The sequence below is a fragment of the Musca domestica genome, unplaced genomic scaffold (genome assembly GCF_030504385.1).
Source record: "Musca domestica strain aabys unplaced genomic scaffold, Musca_domestica.polishedcontigs.V.1.1 32, whole genome shotgun sequence".
NCBI lineage: Eukaryota > Metazoa > Arthropoda > Insecta > Diptera > Muscidae > Musca > Musca domestica.
The window spans coordinates 9,001,642-9,021,479 of NW_026712311.1; the positions used below are offsets into that span (position 1 = coordinate 9,001,642).

General features: G+C 35.2%; 1 protein-coding gene across 3 annotated transcripts in view; it reads left to right on the forward strand.

Annotated features, from left to right (window-relative positions):
• LOC101900681 (protein madd-4) overlaps positions 1-19,838 on the forward strand; it is a 154,622-nt gene that overhangs the window by 105,727 nt on the left and 29,057 nt on the right. For 2 of the 3 annotated variants that reach the window (XM_059125180.1, XM_059125181.1), the window contains exons 12-15: positions 5,515-6,683; positions 6,750-6,819; positions 7,748-7,856; positions 13,832-13,957. In XM_059125180.1, the coding sequence (XP_058981163.1) occupies positions 5,515-6,683; positions 6,750-6,819; positions 7,748-7,856; positions 13,832-13,957 (1,474 nt within the window). The remainder of the gene's footprint in view (positions 1-5,514; positions 6,684-6,749; positions 6,820-7,747; positions 7,857-13,831; positions 13,958-19,838) is intronic. The other variant, XM_059125182.1, reaches the window with a different exon arrangement.

Consider the following 19,838-nt stretch of genomic DNA (forward strand, 5'->3'; position numbering starts at 1 on the left):
GATGAGGATGCGGATTTTTATTCGATGACAAGTAGGAGTAGACATCAAAAAGAAAACGGTTTTTAAGTTAGGAAAAAGCTTATTGATTTTTTAAAAAAAATATCAAAAGTTAGACATAGATACTTTCATCCGGAGGTTAAAGAATTCGACCTAAAATATACATAAATTGAAACGATGTTCAAATCAATAACTGATGAGTATTGTTGGTCTAGAAATCCATTTTTAGGAATTAAATTATAGAATTGACTTTCTCAAGTGATCCCGCCATTTAGTTTCGTTTATTACTTAAATTATTTTTTTGTTCAATATTGTAATAAAAACGATTTCCTTTAATTAAAATTCCCCATATGTATTCAACTAACTGCCCCACCAATTGCAAATCCATTAATGATCCTTGAAGACTTCATTTCCTCCACATGGTCTCCGAAGCAAATCCAAATCTAATATATATGAGAAAAAAATCCAACCGAAAAAATTAACCAAAATTAATTTGAAGCCTGTATCCTAAACTAATTAAAAGATCCAAATAATAAAAAGGCATTAATATACAACAAGAATTAGGCTTATTACAACAAACCGCAAAAGGAAACACAAAATATACTTTAGCCAACAAAAAAGAAGAAAAAAATGGAAGGAGCAACAAAAACTACCAACACGAACACACATTCAAAGAAAGTTATAAACATTTACCACTTAGCTTACAACTGCTTAAATCCATTAACAGTACTTCGTTTTTTTTTTTTTCGAGAGACTTTCAATGATTTGTTGGTGTTGTTGTCGTTGTTGTTGGTGTTGCCACAGCTACTTTTGATACTCATTAAAGCCTTATGAAGTCATCAAGGACTCCTGTCATTTGGACTCCTGCTACGAATAATTTGTAATCACCCATCAGCCTTCGCCCGGCAATAGCAACAACATCAAAACATTAGCCAAACCTCAAGTGGTCATTAGCCGTGGCAATAGTGAACCACTGAGTGGGAGCTGAGTGCCTGGCTGGAGTGGATTGAAGTGAAGTGGAGGAAATTGAAATCATACTAAAGTTGAGTCATTAAGACTGTCATTTGCCTTGAACAAGGTGACATTTAATTTGTCCGTAGTCTTTCTTTCTTTCCTTTTTTTTTTTTTTTTTTTTTTTGATAAATACCGCAAAAACATTTGATTATATGTTTCGTTCATTCCTGTTGTTTTCCTTGTTGTCGTTGTTGCTCTGTTTGATATTAATGATATCAATTTATTTGTCAAATGTTTCCTTTTTTATTGGCATAGTCATAAAATCAACATTTCTTCCCATCGGGGTGTTTGTGTAATGAAATCGAAGGGGAGTTTTGAAAGAAGGACGCTCGAAATTGATTACAAACTGGACTTTAGTATTGCATACTTTTAAGGGCAACTAAATTTTTTCAATGCTGCGTATACTTGTTGTAAGAAATAATGAGTACACGCAAATATTTCCAATGCTAGAGATTGGTTATCTGCAACATTGAAAACGTGGAGGGAAATATAGAAAATCGTACTATTAAAACAAGAGTTTACATCACTTAATTTGGGAATAGTTACAGATTCGACTTTTTATAGGTGAATCTGTAAAAGAAAACGGTAAAGAAAGGCGACTTTATAATACCCTACACCATAGATGCCCAGTAGTGGCTGATTTCAGCAATTTCAACTCACACGTATTCTTACGCTCTTTTGTTTGATCGCCAATCAACCAATAGGAAAGCAGAAATATGAGTGGGAGAGACAAGCTACACAGGCAGAAGTTCTGTGTAATATTAACATTTAATCGTAATCGAGACTGCTGTTAGTGAACACATAAACTGAAAATTATTGCGATATGTCAATGATGTCATTTGAAAAGTATTTTATGATACAAAATGCTTTTGATGATATGCAATGTTTTATATGTTATAAGACATTAAAAAAAATAAGAAATATAATTTAAAAAAACATTTTGAAACTACTTAAATAAATGCATTTATCAAGAGTATTACTAAAACATGTATATTCATTAATTTTACATTTCATAGAAAAAGAAAAAAAATGACGACACCCGCCACACATATGCTTTCGTCGCTATCCCGTTGACGACTAAATAAAATGAATAGAAAAATCTTTTCTTCCAGTGTTATTTTGTCGCTCTCACCAACACTATTACATTGGGCATCTATGCCCTACACCACTTTGCATATATAGAAGAGCTACATATAACAAATAAACCTTTTATGGGGCTAAATTCGTTCGTTTGTGCCGAAATCCATTCAATTCGGGCTTATATTAACCATTTGTTGCACAATAAATTTGATATCGTGTAATGATATATATAGGAGCTATATCGAAATCTGAACCGATCTCGATAAAATTTGGCAAAAATATAAATGAGCTGTATTTCATAAAAACTGCAAAAAAAGACAAACGCCATAATTTTTACTTCTTTTTAAATTTTATTGAATGAAAACAAAAAATCTCGAATACGTCTAGATTTGTTCGAATTGGTCACCTTTGACATGAATTAGGGCCTTCAAACGGCCAATGAAATCACCACACGCTGCTCGAATGTTGCTCTGCGGTATTTTGTCCCATTCCCGGCGAATCGCTTGCTTGAGGTGATCGACACTTTGATATTTTTAAGTGCCAACCTTGCTTTCCAAAATACTCCAGACTCAAAAGTCCAACGGACCCACACCATCACCATGGCCGGCGCTTAAGTTCTGGAGGCCAACCAAAGGTGCACAATTTTGCACATTCAGCTGACCTCTTTGGCAGGTAACCACGATCATTTTGTTTGTTTACAAACTGCTGGACAACGAATGATTTCTCTTCGGAGAAAACCAAATTCGACAGTTCACCCCTATCGGCCAACAAAACAACTCTTTAGCTCTTTTGATTTTCTTTCTGTTGCGATGCAAGTTTTTGCACTTTTTGGAATTTCAATGGCTTTACCCCGAACCCACTTTTCAATATTTGTCAAATGGAATATTGCGATATGTTGAGCTAACGAGCCATTTTTTCGGCCACTGCGACGCGGTTTTTGATCAAGTCGCTTATTTACTTTTCGAACCATTGCTGCTGATGTTGCTGTTTTCTTGGCTTTCCAGAAAAATCACACACCCTATCACGCTTACATTCCATCACGAATAACTTTTTTTCTCGAAAATTCTCACTAGAATGCTTTTGTACGCTTGTAAACAATATATTGTGCTGTCACTTTAATAATTAATTAACAGCTGTCGGACGTGTGGCTTAGAAATGACAACAGTCTGAACTTGAATGGATTTTTATTTAACCTCTCTTCAGCTAGAGTTACTCTTAGTTGTTCAAAATTTCACCCATTCAGCTTTTTGCACTTTTAATAATACTAAAGTACGAATTTCCATAAACCCCACCTCATCTCAACCCTTATCAACATTTTCAAAGTTATAGTCTTCCACAAACGCTCAGTGCCAATTTTGTAACTTTTAGTACCTTTCGTACCAAAACTTGAAAAACGCTTCTTCAAAAATCTCCCTTTATATCAAACCTGGTTTACGAGGGGTTGCCCCTTTACAAACTTTTAAAAATTCCGCCTTATGACGGTCATATGCAAATTTTACGAATTCTGGCTCAATCCACGATATGCCATATACCTTCTTTCTTTCTTCCACTTATTAGTACATTTCGGTATTTCGTACTCTCTAATTCCTAACACTTTTTAGTATTTTGTACTCAATAGCACAAATTTACATACGCTCTGTAGTTTATAGACCCTAACACTAGAATTGATCCCAAACTAAATTAAAATTTTAGTATTTGCATTTTCAATACCAAAATATCTATGCAGTACCAAATGTTTGATGAGCTCAAAATGGGAGACCAATTAAATTATATGCGTCTTCAAAATTTGTCATAAAAGTAAGTTTAAGTTTAAATATAGTTTCGGTAAATGTACTTTACTTTTTTCAGATAAGACTTTTACATTTTCTAACCGCATAACCGGGTTTTCCATAATTAAGCAAATATATATGATTTATTTTTCCCCAATTTCCTTTTTAATCTTCCTTTCCAAATTTTAAGATTTTTTTCAATTTCAACATTAATTTAGAAAAATTTGAAAATTAATCATTCTTTAAATTTCCCAGCCCCCATATTTCATTACATTTTGTGAATGACTTTAAATTGACAAAAGGAACTTTAAAACAAATATGAAAACCATTTCAAATTTTGTAATAGATACCGTAGATCAATTTCAAAAACATTCCAAATATCTGGTCGGACACTTCATTACATTTCAGTAAATGCAACAAAAAAATTGTCCTGTGATACATGGGCCAATAACAATTGCACGCAATAATAGTTTATTGTTTTTCTCTATTTTTCTCTCTAAACCTAAGTACAACGTCCTTGACTATAACTGCCCCAAAATGTCCATCATAGGCCATTTAAAGCTCATACCCCACACAAACAGAAAACAACAACAACCACAACAACACAAATACCAATCTATTTTCTTTATTGTTTTGTCAATTTTGCCTTTGTCTTGAGGCAATGCTTTGGTTCTTGTTCTACATTTTGATACGAATTACAAATTGTCCTTTCTCCTTCTTTTGTGGGGTTTGCAGGCATGGCCTTTTTCTCGACTCTTCTTCTTCGGTTTATTGATTGTCGATAAGTGAGCTGGCTTTGTCGTATAGTATTGGAGTATTGCAAAATGATATTCTCGTTTGTTCTCCCCTCCTCCTCCTCCTTCTCCTCGAGTGACTAGTTTGATTTTTGCCTAAAATCAAATAGAAACGAAATGATGTCCTTCTTCTGCTCCTCCTTGGATTTTGGTAGAATCAAAGTTTTATGTACAAATCATTTTTCATAATAACTTTATGTTATTCTGCTTTTGGTGTTCTTCTTTTATGGCCCCGGCGCAAAGAGGATTGGAAATGGTTTGAATAGATTTATTTTGATTTTATTAGAGAAACGCGTTGTGGAGGCCAATGGCTCAGCCACCAACCAGCCAGCCAGCCATCTTAACAATGGCACTTGCCAACTATTGGCAACAGCACTCTCATGCTCTACCTCCCTGCCCTGGTATGGCATGGCCTTAAGCCCTTGGCAGAGAGGGAGTTTTCGTGTTTTTTTTTTCTTCTTTTTGGCTAGAACATTTTTTATAGCCCTATGCCAAGCGGCGGACATAAAATGCTGCCATGGAGACGCGTCTGCTTGGCGTCTCCCTGAGATAAGGCCTTTTATTTGATGGCAGCATTCATTGTTTGTAACCAACGCAAAAGACACGAGACATTTAAACAAATAAATTGTAATTGTATGAGTGTGTGTGTGCTCGTGTATGTGCTTGGCCTAAAGTAATGACAATAACCTCCACAACTCACCAAGAAATGGAATTTAAGAACTTGCAAATTGGCCCAAACATTGTAAAACAAATATTGATTTTTATGGATAGTTTCCAGAAACTCTTTCTTCGCCGATTCCTCCAATATTTTATTAATTTTATTTGCCAATCTTCTCTTCTCTTCACTGCTCTTTACACAGTTACATCAAGGACATCGAATGGTCGCCATGCAGCGTCACATGCGGTGAGGGCATCAGGCGACGCTCGTATAGATGTAAGATTTTCTTGGAGTTTTCACGCACATTGGCCACCATAAATGATACCATGTGTGAGGGCGTAAAGCCACACGATGAGGTGGAACGTTGTGTGGAGGAGCCGTGTATGCTGCCATCACATGGCTATGATGATCAGTATCCAAGAGATTCAATAAAAGTTGGCGTCTCCGAGCCAGGCAAAACATATGTGTGGCGTGAACAGGGTTACACCTCGTGTAGTGCCAGTTGCTTGGGTGGTGTGGAGGAGCTGATAATAAATTGTGTGCGAGAAGATAATGGACGAGTTGTTTCGCCATTCCTGTGTGCTCCCGAGACGAAACCAGAAGCCAGGGTAAGGACATGCAATGATAGGCCGTGTCCTCCGCGATGGAATTACTCAGACTACACACCCTGTTCCAAATCTTGTGGTATTGGCATCAAAACACGTGAAGTCCAGTGCATTCATGAGGTGACAAGGGGTGGTGAAAATACCATGGTGGTACCGAACAGCATGTGCCCCCAGCCGCCACCAGCAGACCGACAGTATTGCAATGTGTTGGATTGTCCAGTACGCTGGGAGGTGGGCGAGTGGTCGAAATGCTCCCACACCTGCGGTTATGGTTACAAGGAACGCAAAGTGGAGTGTAAACAGATTATGGCCCAGGAACATAAAATCGAAAGACCCGAGTCCATGTGTCCCAGTGCCAAGCCACCAGATAAGAAGCCTTGCAATGTAAAACCATGCCCACCGGAAGATCCCAAGCCAATAATTCAAATCAGCAATACCACCCACATACAACACGATCCAAAGAAATCAAAAATCACCCTGAAAGTGGGAGGAGCAGGTGTGGTCTTCTTTGGCACCCAGGTTAAAATTAAATGTCCCGTCAAGCGTTACAACCGTACAAAAATAAAGTGGAACAAGGATCACAAACCATTGGTAAAATCAAGGAAATTCAAAGTCTCCAAAAAGGGGGCTTTGCGTATACTGGATATAACATTCCGTGATGCGGGGGTGTATTCCTGTCATGCTGGTCTTAGTAGTGCAGAAATAACAATTGATGTCAAGGCCAAGCCAGGCCAAAGGCCGGAGGATTTGGAGAGGCATGAATCAGGTGAGAGAGAAAATTATTGAAGGTGTACTTCAAATTAATTCACATTTTAATTTTATTTGTTTTTAGATCGCCTGGTGCGTGAGAAGAGTGGTACGGAGCCTTTGACGGCGGCCGATATGACGGCTGCGGAAAATAAGTAAGTATACATTTGCTTTGTTATTGGTGGTGATTCAATTTGTTAATTGCTTAGGTTTGGAGTATTCTCCCATTGGCTTAATCTTATTCTCTTTATTACAGAGAGTAATACTTTTCGTTTTAAACAAATACTCTCTTTAATATGGTGTTAGCCTATATAAGCTTGGTTTTTAATTTAAAATATATACTTTTTGACTAAGTATGGAGAATTCTCCCATTGGCTAACACCATATTAAAGAGAGTATATATATACTCCATATTAAAGAGCTTATATATCTAACTTCTAACCCAACTCCTTTTGCCCCAACTTTTCAAAAACAAATCTCTTTAAAGCTCCACAGCTTATATTTCCATTTACCAGATCAACTGAGAGTGTCTGTGTGTGTGTTTTCCCATTGCTTACACAGAATAATTTAATCTTCTTAGCCACTTTCATAAATAGGTCATTCCTTTTAGCCACATTAAAACACTACTTCAAGAAATTCTTTAAAGCCAATAAAGCAATGAGTTAATAGCTCACCACTTGGCCATATGCATTTCATTGTTGGTCGAAAGCATTCTAAGGACACCACACCATACTCATCTACCGACACATACACATTTCTTACATCCCCAACTACTTACGTGTTGTCGGTGAAATCCTGGCAGAATCCAATCTCATCATACATCATGTATTAGCTGTATTTTTCTCCGTCTGCTTTCTATGTGTGCGATGGCAAGATCTAGTCAAGCTTTTCATTTAATTGCAAACACAGAAATATACATGCATACATACACACATACGTATGAATACATGTGTGTGTTGGTCCATGAGATTATAGTTATGGCATTCGTATTGGTGTAAACAACATTTTTAACGTTACATTTCATTTGATTTTATATTTTCATACGGTTTGTGATTTTCATTTCGTTTCACTCTTCTCTTCCAGCACCCAGACCACACGTCGCAAACAGCAACAGAATGCCAGAGAACGCAATCGTCGTCCCAAATCGGATGGCATACAACAGCATGCGGACAGCAGTATTATGGGCGATGAGGTGAGTCAATTGGTTTTATTTTCAACAGATTTTTTTTTCGATTTTCTCTTTTGAAAACTTCTCTTCACAGCCAAAGAAATTTAATTCTATGGGAAAATATATGCATTTATCCCACGATGTGGATAATGACTTTTTTTCAGCCAGTAACATGGAAAATGTTACTTACCAATCTATGATAATCACAGAATGTTTTGTCCTCCATTGGGGATAATTTTAAATGCAATTTTAATTTTACTCACTAACATTGCTGGATAAATTAATGAAGCAATGTGAAAAATTTAATTCACCAATGTGGATAATTTTATTCACCAACGTGGATAATTTTATTTACCAACGTGGATAATTTTTGTCAACAAACAGGGATCATTTTATCCTCTAATATGGATAATTTTATCAAATAGCACCTAAAATTTTATTCACTGTCCATAATTTGATTTTTGTCCCAAGTGGATAATTTTATCCACCAACGTGGAAAATTTCATTCACTAACGTTGATAATTTTGTACACCAACGAGGACCATTTTATGTACCACCGTGAATAAAATTTACCACCCACTTTGATAATTTTCTCCACTAATTTAGAACATTTTATCCATGAGCGTGCATCGTTTATCCATTATTGTGGATAATTTATCCGCCACTGAGGATAGTTTTATCCACCACCTTGGGTAGTTTTAATCGTAAGCGTGGATATTTCTACCTACCAAGGTGAATAATTTTATTCACCACTGAGGATAATTTTATCCATTTACGTGGATAATTTTATTCATCAACATGGATAATGTTATCCACCACAATAGGTAGTTTTATTCTTCAAAATGGATATTTTTATCTACCAACGTGGTTAGTTGTATTCGCCATTGAGGATATTTGTTCCACCACTGTGGATAGTTTTATCCAATAATGTGGATAATTTTATGTGGAAAATTTTATTCAATAACATCTGTAATTATAAATTAATCCACCAACGTGGATAATTTTGTTTTCTAACGTGGATAATTTTAATTTATCAAAAAATGTGGCTAATTTTATCCACCAATGTGGATTTTTATCCAGTAACCTCTATAATTTTATTCACCGTGGATAATTTTATCCAAAGTGGATAATTTTATCCACCACTGTGGATAGTTTTATTCCTAAGCATAGATATTTCTATCTACCACCGTCGATAATTTTATTCACCGCTGAGGATAATTTTATCCAATAACGTGGATAATTTTTTTCACCATCATGGATAATGTTATCTACCACTGTAGATAGTTTTATCCGTCAAAATGAATATTTTTATCTACCAACGTGGAAAATAGTTTTTGCCATCAAGGATAATTTTTTCTACCACTGCGGATAGTTTATTCACCAACGTCGATAATTTTATCCACCAACGTAGATAATTTTATCCACCAACTTGAATAGATTTATCCGCCAATGTGTTCATTAACGTGGATAATTTGAATTGTATCCAATAATGTGGGTAATTTTAATTAATACGTCCAAAGCAGATAATTTAATCCCCCAACGTGGATAATTTTTTTCCAATAACAACATTTTATAACATTTTATTTACAGAATTTAAATTTTATCTAAAGTGGATAATATTATTCAACGACATGGATAATTTATCTACCAACGTGGATAATTTTATCCATTAACGTGGATAATTTTATCTACCAACGTGAATAATTTTATCCACCAACGTAGATAATTGTATCCACTAACGTGAATAGATTTATCCGCCAACGTGGATAATTTTATACACCAATATCGAAAATTTTATCCATAACTTCTATAATTTTATTCGCCGTGGATAATTTTAATTTTATCCAAAGTAGATAATTTCATCCACCACTGAGGTTAGTCATGGATAATTTTATCAACAACTGGGGTTTTATATCTACCACTATAGATAATTTTATCCACCAACGTCGAAAAATAATTGTATCCGCCAACTTCGATAAATTTATCCACCAACGTGGATAAATTAATACATTTACGTAGATAATTCCATCGATCAAGGGGTATATTTTTTACCCAGTAACTTAAAACATTTTATCCACCAACGTCGACAGTTTTATCCATCATCGTGTATAGTTTAATCTATAAAAGTGGCTGATATTTTCCATCACAATGATTTCATCCTCAGTTTTAATTTCACACGGATCTGCTCACATCTACATCTCTTCAAATTTTGTTTCTCTTTCCAATTAACGATGCTGGTTCATTACAATATTCTAATGTCGGAAGTTAATTTTAAGAATATATTTCCAACAACAACAAGGAAAAATTTTGTAATAGTCCTTAAAAATATAACTCTCGACATCATTCCATACCTTATGACATAAGTCAACAAATCCTTCGCAATGAAATGCTATACTTTATCAAATGTTACAATGTCATATTGTTGGCTGTCTACAACATCTTTTATGTTGTCTATAGATACCATCATATGTCTGTCGTCGCATACGTACAACTATGAACTTAGATCTGTTATATTGGAATTGCGGAAAAAAAAGAATCTTATACGAATTTTCATGGCATTGAAGTTGACCAAAGATATTTGTATGCCATCCTTATTGTTGTTCTTCTTATTTGTCAAGTGAAGGTTTCTCTCTTCCTCTTCATTTTCAGTATATCCTCATATGTTGTTTAGTTTTATTTTCAAACCTTTCAAAAAGGATAAAATAAGGCAATATCCCCCGCAAAGGAGCGTGGAGTTTCCGTGTTTTGGTATTTTCTCGATATTGCATTTCATGTCCTCTACAAAAACTCTCTATTTTCGTGTTGCACGTAATACACACAAAGTTCGTTTTATCGCACAACAACGAAAGCGTATATGACAACCATATTTCTCTCTCCTCTCTTTGGAGATGATGCGGGTGGTGATGATAATCCTCTTATTGCTCCATATAAATATAAGTTGATGTGTTGGGATTTTGTTGCACTCTTATATGTTTTCGAGTTGAGTTGTCTGACCAACAACGACCTCGTGGAAAATCGCTGTCCTCAATTTGTTAGTTATTTCACATTGCAATTTGCCATATCCTTTTGTCCACTCTTTTTTGGTCATTTAAGCATTTAAACATATCTCTGAGAAACTCATTTTTATTAGAGTTTTCCACAAAATTAACGTGGTTATCTCGATTATATTTTCCCTCGAAAAAAAGTTTTTCCACAACGTTTTGCTCCCCAGTTTGTTCTTGTGCATTTTTCCATTTTTTTTTTTTTGTTAGCATAGCACAAATTTGAACAAACATACTCTGCCCTAATATGGCTTGTTAAATATAATTGTATTAAACAAGTTTTTAATAAAGAGGGAGAGAAAAATGATAGGAGTTTAGATGTGTTGAGCTTGAAAAGAAATAAAATGCATAGAAATTGAAAATAAAAATGGACAAAATTCAAATGTACATTGACCTTGTCAATGAAATTCTAGAGCAAATATAGTGCGATTAGTTCTTGTTCCTTAGATTTTACCGTATATACATTTTTCTGGAAATAGAAAAAATATACTTATATTGGCGCAGTATTGTACCTTTTTGGGTCCAAACAGATTTTCTATTTTGAGTTCTCCCAGTCAATTCTCCGTTCGGTACTTTCTGTATTATTTTGGGTACGTCTCGGTCTCATGATCCCATAGCGCTCGAGATATATTCCCTATTTTTTTGGTTCCTATATCTAGTTGTTCTTTTCAAAAATGTTTGGCCATAATCGAAATGCACCTCATCATTAAATAAAGCGGAGGGCTGACTGAAAGATCGCCAGCGATATTGAAGTTACGCCATTTGTACTTCACTATCATTCGCATTTGAACACTACAATCTTCCAGTTGGCTCTCCGGGTGAGATAAAAAAAAAAAACTGTAACAAAGTCTAACGCCATAATTTTTACATTTTTATTTTAATTTTATTGAATAAAAGCAAAAAATATCGGAATTACCATCTAATTTTAGAATAAGTTTAGATTTGTTCGAATTGGTCACCTTTGGTACGAATTATGGCCTTCAAACGGCCAATGAAATTGTCACACGCTGCTCTGCAGTATTTTGGCCCCTTCCTGGCAAATCGATTGCTTGAGGCGATCGACATTTTGGTATTTTTTAGTGCCGACCTTGCTTTCGAAACTACTACAGACACAATAATCCAACGGATTGGTATCCGGAGATTTTGGTGGCCATTGTGCGCTGGAAATGATGCGAGGAACCTAATTTTGTACCATTCTTGGGTGGCGCGTGCTGTGTGCGATGGCGCTGAGTCCTGTTGGAATGTCCAAGGTCTGCGGCCAAAATGTTTCCGTGCCCAAGGCTTTAATACACCTCCAGAATACTTTCGCGATAATATACGGCATTTATTGTGATGCCACAACTATCGGCTGTTATGGCGGCCCACGCCATCACCATGGCCGGCGCTTGAGTTCTGGTGGCCAACCGAAGGTGTACATTTTCAGCTGACCTCTTTGGCAAGTAAACACGATCATTTGCTTGTTTACAAACTGCTGGACAACGAATGTTTTCTCATCGGATAAAACCGAATTCGGCAGTTCATCATTTTCGGCCACTTCGACGCGGGTTTCGATCAAGTCGCTTCTTTGCTTTTCGAACCATTTATGCTGATGTTGCTGTTTTCTTCCGTACGCTTCCTTGACGTCGGGCTACGCTACAGCATCACGGTAACAAGGGATGGTACGAGACACAAAAGATTGATTCACATTTAAATGCTGGAGTGCTCTAACGATAGCCACTCGTGGTTTTCCAGCCAAATATAAAGAAATCACACTATCACGCTTGAATTCCATCACGAATAACTTTTTTCTGGAAAATTCTCACCAAAATGCTTTTGTACGCTTGTAAACAATATAATCACTGGAATAATTTTAACAGCTGTCGGGCTACTGGCTTAGGTGTCTGAAGTTGGTTGCAGTTTTTTCATCTCACCCTGTAATCATTTCGAACCATGGCCTAGAAACTCCTAACATTTTTGAGAGGGACAGCTAGACTTCTGTAAGCCTCTAGAATATTCAGAAGCACCTAATGATCACAGTGATATCATTCTTATGATATTGCAGTATAGATGGCATTCTGACATCCATATACAGATGGCAATAATTTTTATAAGCTCCAAAATTTTTAAGAGTTTTCAGATCACGATATTTTTTTGTAAACACGATAACCAATTTTAACTGTTTTGAATGTTTAAAATACTAACTACATCTTATTACGAAGAAACAATTAGCTGAATATCCCAGTGATCACATGTTTAAATTTAAGTATAGATGGCGTCCGTTTCATAAACTTCGTTTATATTTTTCTTTTTATTCTCTTAATAACCATCGTATGTTACACCCTTATCTGGATGTCGAACAGAATTTCCACATCTTCTCAAATCTAGGTTTATATGAATTCGAAATCCAATTAAACGGATGTCGAACAGAATTTCCACTTCTTCTCAAACCTAAAAGGTGTAACCTCTATTAATGTACTCTTCTTAATTCAACAATTGAGTGTCCTTCTTCGACACCCAAAACAAGCAACAAGTGTTCGTTCAATAGGCTGAAACAGGAATATTTAAGTCAATTAACATTTTAAGTGGCCAAACAGTGTTGTTGGCCATTAATGGTTGGCTTGGACCTCAATGGATATAGCATTTCAAGTGGACTCTCTAAAAATCAAGTTTAGCGAACAGAGAAAAAAAACAAAACAACGAGGCCTATAAAAGGCCAACATGACATTTTAATTTATATTCTAGCTGTTATTTTGAAATAAACCTGGCTAAAGCTAAGCGCCAACAGTTGGCAAACAATTACAATATAAATATTCAAAAAGATACTCATGTTTTGTTTTTGTTCTTTTTCTTCTCTTTCTCTTTCTCTTTCCATTGCTGCCTTTTCTTATTCTTTACTCCGTGTGTTTTTTGGTGGCTTTTGACAATTTACCTTACTGCGGGCGCCAATCTTTTTATGTTTTTTCCTGTTTTTTACTCTAGCATTCACATTTAGTCCAACAGGCCCAGGATGGTTTGCCTCAACCGAGTGCCAGCAGTGGTAGCAGTCGTCGCACCAATGCCTTGTTGGCCATGCCATATTTCCAGGCTTTACTAAGTAATCTACAGGTGAGGTATTCCGCAATGCTGTAATACAAAGTACACAACAACAACAACATGCCATACCCAACCCGACCCAACCAGGCCAGACCAGATCCGGCCAGGGCACAGGACATGGATCCTGTGTTAAATAGTCATGTGTTTTTTGTGTCTTGTTTCCCTTTTGTTTGTTTATTTAGAACATTGTGTTGTTGGTTATTTTTTCTTGGTATTTATGTTTTTTTCAGTTTCCTTTTTTTTCTGCGCCAACTATCAGCCAGCCTTTTGCCGTTTGGTCTCGAGGCTTTTTTATTTGAATTCCTTAATCCTGTGGCTCTGATGATAATGTTAATGTTATATTATGGCTGCTTTTGTTAGTTTGTAACTTATTCATTTGTGTTGTTTTTGTTCTCATTCCCTCATCCCGTTTCATCCTTTTGTGTGCATATGAATAGCGTAAAATAGTGAATCCTATTTCTGAATGGATGTTTTTACGCTTCTTTGTCTTGTGGGTGTAAAATTTCAGTTTCCTTTTCTTTTCAACTATTCTGTTGTGTGTGTGTGTGTGTTTTTTTTTTTTGTTGTTTTTGTATGAATGCCTCAGAGTGTACTTTTTGTTGTCATATTTGTTGCACTTCTCTTTTTTTGCTAATGTCGCTTCCTTTATTCGGCTACTGAAGTATCCTTTTGTATCCTGGCAAACCCCAACAACGTTTGTTCTAGCCTCGATATTGTCTTTTATGTCATTCATATCATTTGTCATGATAGCTTCCCTTTTTTTTTGTTCGTTTTTTGATTTTGTCATTCGTGCAGTGCTGCAAACGACGATGACACGACACATCATTATGATTTCCTTGCTTGTCCTCACTTTAGATTAGTTATTTCCTAAGATCCTACACCATATGCATGTTACTTCTGGAGAATGGAGTTACTCCTTAGGAGTTTGGGAAAGAATGTATTTAAAATTAAAAACATATTTGGTAGAGACTCGTCGATTGTTATATGCCCTCCAGCTAGAGCCGCCGACAACAAAATATGGTGAAACCGTGATATAAGTCTTCAAAAAAGGGGGACCGGACATAACCTCCAACGACAGCTCCAAAATTATTTTCTGGCGCCCAAACCGGTCATTTGGCCAAAAATGAAACTTCTCTTTGTAAACGCCTAAACTTTGATCAAAAAGCCCATTGGGCACTTATTACTTATAGATGACGCTCGAAAAAAGTCATGTTAAACATTAAATATCTTTTCGGAATTTTTATAAATTAAAAAAAAAATATAAACCTTTGCACTTCCAATTTATTTAAGAATATAACGACCGGAGTAACGTATTTTAAAGGCTTAAAAGGCTTTTCATTATTTATTAGAACGAAGCTCCAACTGATATATATTATGTCCAAATTCAAATTATATTCAAGTAAAAATTGTGTTCAAATTCGTAATCCGTTTTACATATTTTTTTGTAATTACGGCGACCAGCTACTAGTTTTACAAACGTTTAAAACTACAACTTTTTACTGCGAAAAAATAATTAAAGATCTCAAAAATAACGTACAACTTACATTGAAATACAGATGGTGTCGGCTTCCTAAGCTTCGTATATGAAGAATTTCTATGAAGAATTTTTCCAAACAACCGCCTTATGTCTATTTTTAGAAATTGCGAAAATATTAATTAGAGATTTCAGTGATCATATTCTAAATATATGGAAGTATGGAGGACATTTTGACATTGAAGTATAGATGGCGTCAATTTCTTTAACCCCCCAAAATTTAAGAGTATTCAGGTCACAGTTCCTCCCAAAAAAACTTACGAGGAATCAATTTTAAGATATCTCATCCAAACAGTATTGAAGTATACATGGCGTTCATTTCGAATGCTTCATATACATCTATGCAGAATCAAACAGCCGCCGTATGTTCATCTTGGAAACTATGCTTACCCAGATTTTAAGCTTCTACCGGACAGATAACGTTGTACAGTTCGCAATTTAAGAGAGATGAATTTTAATGTCCCGCTAACTTAGCTTAATAGAAAAAACCGAGACCATTTAGGAGTTTTCAAGTACCGATTTTTATGAATTTAAAAACTATATTGAGTTGTAAACACAACCCACATTTTATATGAACAAAGGGCTTAATGGGAGATCTCAGTGATAATATTATTTTTATATTTTATATTGAGAGAAGCTGTCCATTTCCCCAAACGTCAAGAATTTTATGATTTAAGGTGTGGGTACATAAGCATCATGGCTAGGAATATTAATGTCAAATTATAAAATAAAATAAAATGACTTCAGGACTCGATTGTGGCTCCTGTATCATGATATGTCACAAAATATGCCTTGCAGACTTCAAGCTGCTTATGTTCCCACAATTTTAAGCTGTTTTGATTTGTTTAAAAATAAAATATATTGACCCTTCGCGGAGTCTAGTTTTTAAGTTTCTCCTGGGAGGACAATGTTTTAGAAATCAGATCGCAGAAGAAGGCTAACAATTTTTGGAATTTTTAGGCAAATATTTTTATGAATATACTATTATATGGGAGATCTCAAACTTATGATATGAAATATAGATGGCGTTCTTTTCTGTGACGAATTTTCAAAGCATCTGCGCCTTGGAATATATTAACCCTCATAAACACAAATAAACTCGCCTACGAAAGCCAGAGAATAATTAGCCTTGCTATAAAATCTTCCAAACTTTCAAGGGAATCCGTTTGGTTTTTTTTTTTATATATGACGCCAAATTTGAGGTGTTAGGAAGGTTTGATTAATACTTAAACAGACATTTTAAGGAAGCCCACGTGTCCTACAGCAGAAAAAATAAGTAAAAAAGCAGTAAGTTCGAATACCCTCCACCATTTGGAACCAATTTGGAAATTTCAAAAAAATTAAATCTGTTAAAAATTCGGTTAAAATCTTAAAAATACCGTATATAGCCGTTAGTCATTGAAAATTTGGTCCATACGAAGACGTGGACCTGAATAGGCAATAAGTCATTACAATATTCAAATACGAAAATTGAAAAAAATAGGTGAATAATGTAGCTAAAATCATCAAAATACCGAATATAGGGAGGTACCGTTATATCGGCCCGAAGACCAGGACCAGCATGGGCAATTTTCTGTCACAGACAATTTCGGTGAATATTGTACCTAAAATCGTCAAAATACCGAATATAGAGAGGTGCTGATATATGGGACCTATACGAAGACCTGGACCTGCATAGACAAATTTCTGTCACAGGCTGTAGTATCTGTTAGGAACTTCAAATACGAAATTTTAAGCAATTTCGGTAAATGTTGTAAATAAAATCGTCAAAATACTGAATATAGGGAGGTGCTTATATATGGGGCCTATACGAAGACCTGGACCTGCATACACAATTTTCTGTCATAGACTGTACTTCCCATTAAGAACTCTAAATACGAGATTTTAGACAACTCCGGTTAATAATGACGCTAAAATCATCGAAATACCGAATATAGGCTGTAGTACCCATTACGAATTCTAAATACGAAATTTGAAAAAACTTCAGTGAATAATGACCCTAAAATCGTGAAAATATCGAATATCGTGAATATGGGCAATTCGATATCGTGGACATAAATAGACATTTCTCTTCCAGGGTCTAAAGTACTCATAAGGTACTCCTTTTGTGGATTTTCAGACAATTTCATTGAAAAATTTGGCTACAATCATCTAAATACCGAATAAAGGGGCGGGGGTATTTGGGGGCTATACGATATCGTGGACCGATATAGTCCATCTTCAAAGTTGACCTGCCTGCAGGCAAAAGACTGATATATGCACAACTTTAGCTTCATATCTTTATTCGTTTTGACTCTAGCGTGAATACAACAGACGGAGAGACGGACAGAGTTAAACTGTCTTAGAATTTTACCCTGATCAAGAATATTTTTACTTTGTTATGTCCAAAATTATTATTTCGATGAGTTACAATCAGAATGACGAACTTATTATACCCTCCATACTATGCATGGTGTAGGGTATAAAAATTATTAAAATAATAGGTCAAATTTAGATCTTTTTTTCTATGAATTCAAATTTTGAGATCAAATGTTGCTTCATCGTATAAATAACCCCAAGGACCCAAGTGTATTTTGCCAGGAATGGAAAGTCTTTACCGAAAACATCATGATTTAGAGTTTAAGTATTTGTTTTAAAACTCACAAGTATCTCCACATGCAATGGTGTAGCGATTTGTTAACTTCGCAGGATATCACCTAACAACCATATATCCTCCTCCGTGTCATTGGTCGTGTTGTCGGTGCACAATCATTTCTCATTTATTATCGCCATTGTTCTCGTCTGTCATCAGTTTTAGTTTAACACTTCCTCATTTTGTAGCCTTTTGTCACGACGATTTGTTGCTTCCCTCTTCTTCTTCTTCTTGTTCTATATACATATATTTTTTTAAATGTTCATTTTTTTGTTTGTTTGTAATACTCATGCAATGTTGTTGCTTTTGTTCCTTTTCCACTTAGGTTGGCTTATAACAATAGCATTACACCTGCAACATCCCCTCGTCGCCATGATATGACTTATCTTTGTCTCCCTCCATGTATTTTTGTTTTTGTCTTTTTGCAAACCCCAAAACGTTTTGTATGCTATTCGGCACTAATATGAAATGCAGCACTTTAAGACACCTTCACTTCCGTACGTTGTTATTGTTCTTGTTGTTACTACACCTTTTGTGCGAGGTGAGCTTTTTTCTCAATGTTATTTTTTTTGTTATTTTTTACTGCAATTGTATGACTTTGTGAAATCATTGTTTCCATTTAGAGTAATTGCAAATCGCCATTCATTCGTTTGCCTAGATTAATTATAAACATTTTTTGGATTTTGTAAAATTGCCTCAATGCATTTGTTTGCATAATGAATGACTCATTCTTTTAATTCATTTAATTTGTTTTCATATTTTATTTATCATTGAACAAACATACACACATACATACATTCGAACACCACCACAACATCATTCAATTCCATAAATCTCCAATTGTTTTGTTTCCATTTATTGTCCGTGGTATTATTTTAATAACCATTTTCATTGAATTCATTTATTACCTTGAACAAAGCAAAAAAAAAAAAAGAAATTCGAGAAAAAATGCAACTCTAAATATTATTCATATATTCGCTGTATTGGTATTATCCTAGATTTACAGTGTGTTCTATCAATTATATTAAAGTGGATTATGTTGGGAAAAAATTAAGGTGTTAGAGGGAATTACAATAAAATAAAAGTAAATGTTGTCATTTCCGTTTTATTGGTTATTGCAATGCAAATGCAAAAAGTCCGCGGAAATTAAATGGAGGAAATAAATTTTGTGTGGTATGACTTAGGGGAAGTATATGGATACCTCAAGCACATAAAAAACCATGGTTAAACTAACTTATTATTTAAACAAAAAATTATTGTATATTCGGCCGTTAAAATTAAAAAAATAATTGTTCAAAAATTTATTATTTAATTAAATACGAAGTCGTGCACCTGTGGTACCCAGTTACAATGCAAAATATAAAACAATTCCGGTGAATAATGTCGCTGAAATCAGCAAAATACCGAATATTGGGAGTTACCGATATTTAAGGGCAATACGAAGACCTGTACCTGCATAGACAATCCTCTGTTATAGGCTGAAGTACCCACTAGGAACTTCAAATACGAAATATGAAACAATTCCGATGAATAATGTCGCTGATATTAGCAAAATACCGAATATAGAGGGTGGTACCGATGTATGGGGGCTATACGAAGACCTGGACCTGTATATACAATGCTTTGCCATAGATTGTAGTACCCATTAAAAACTTCAATTACGAAATTTGAAACAATTCCGATGAACAATGTCGCTGAAATCACCAAAATACCAAATATTGGCGCTT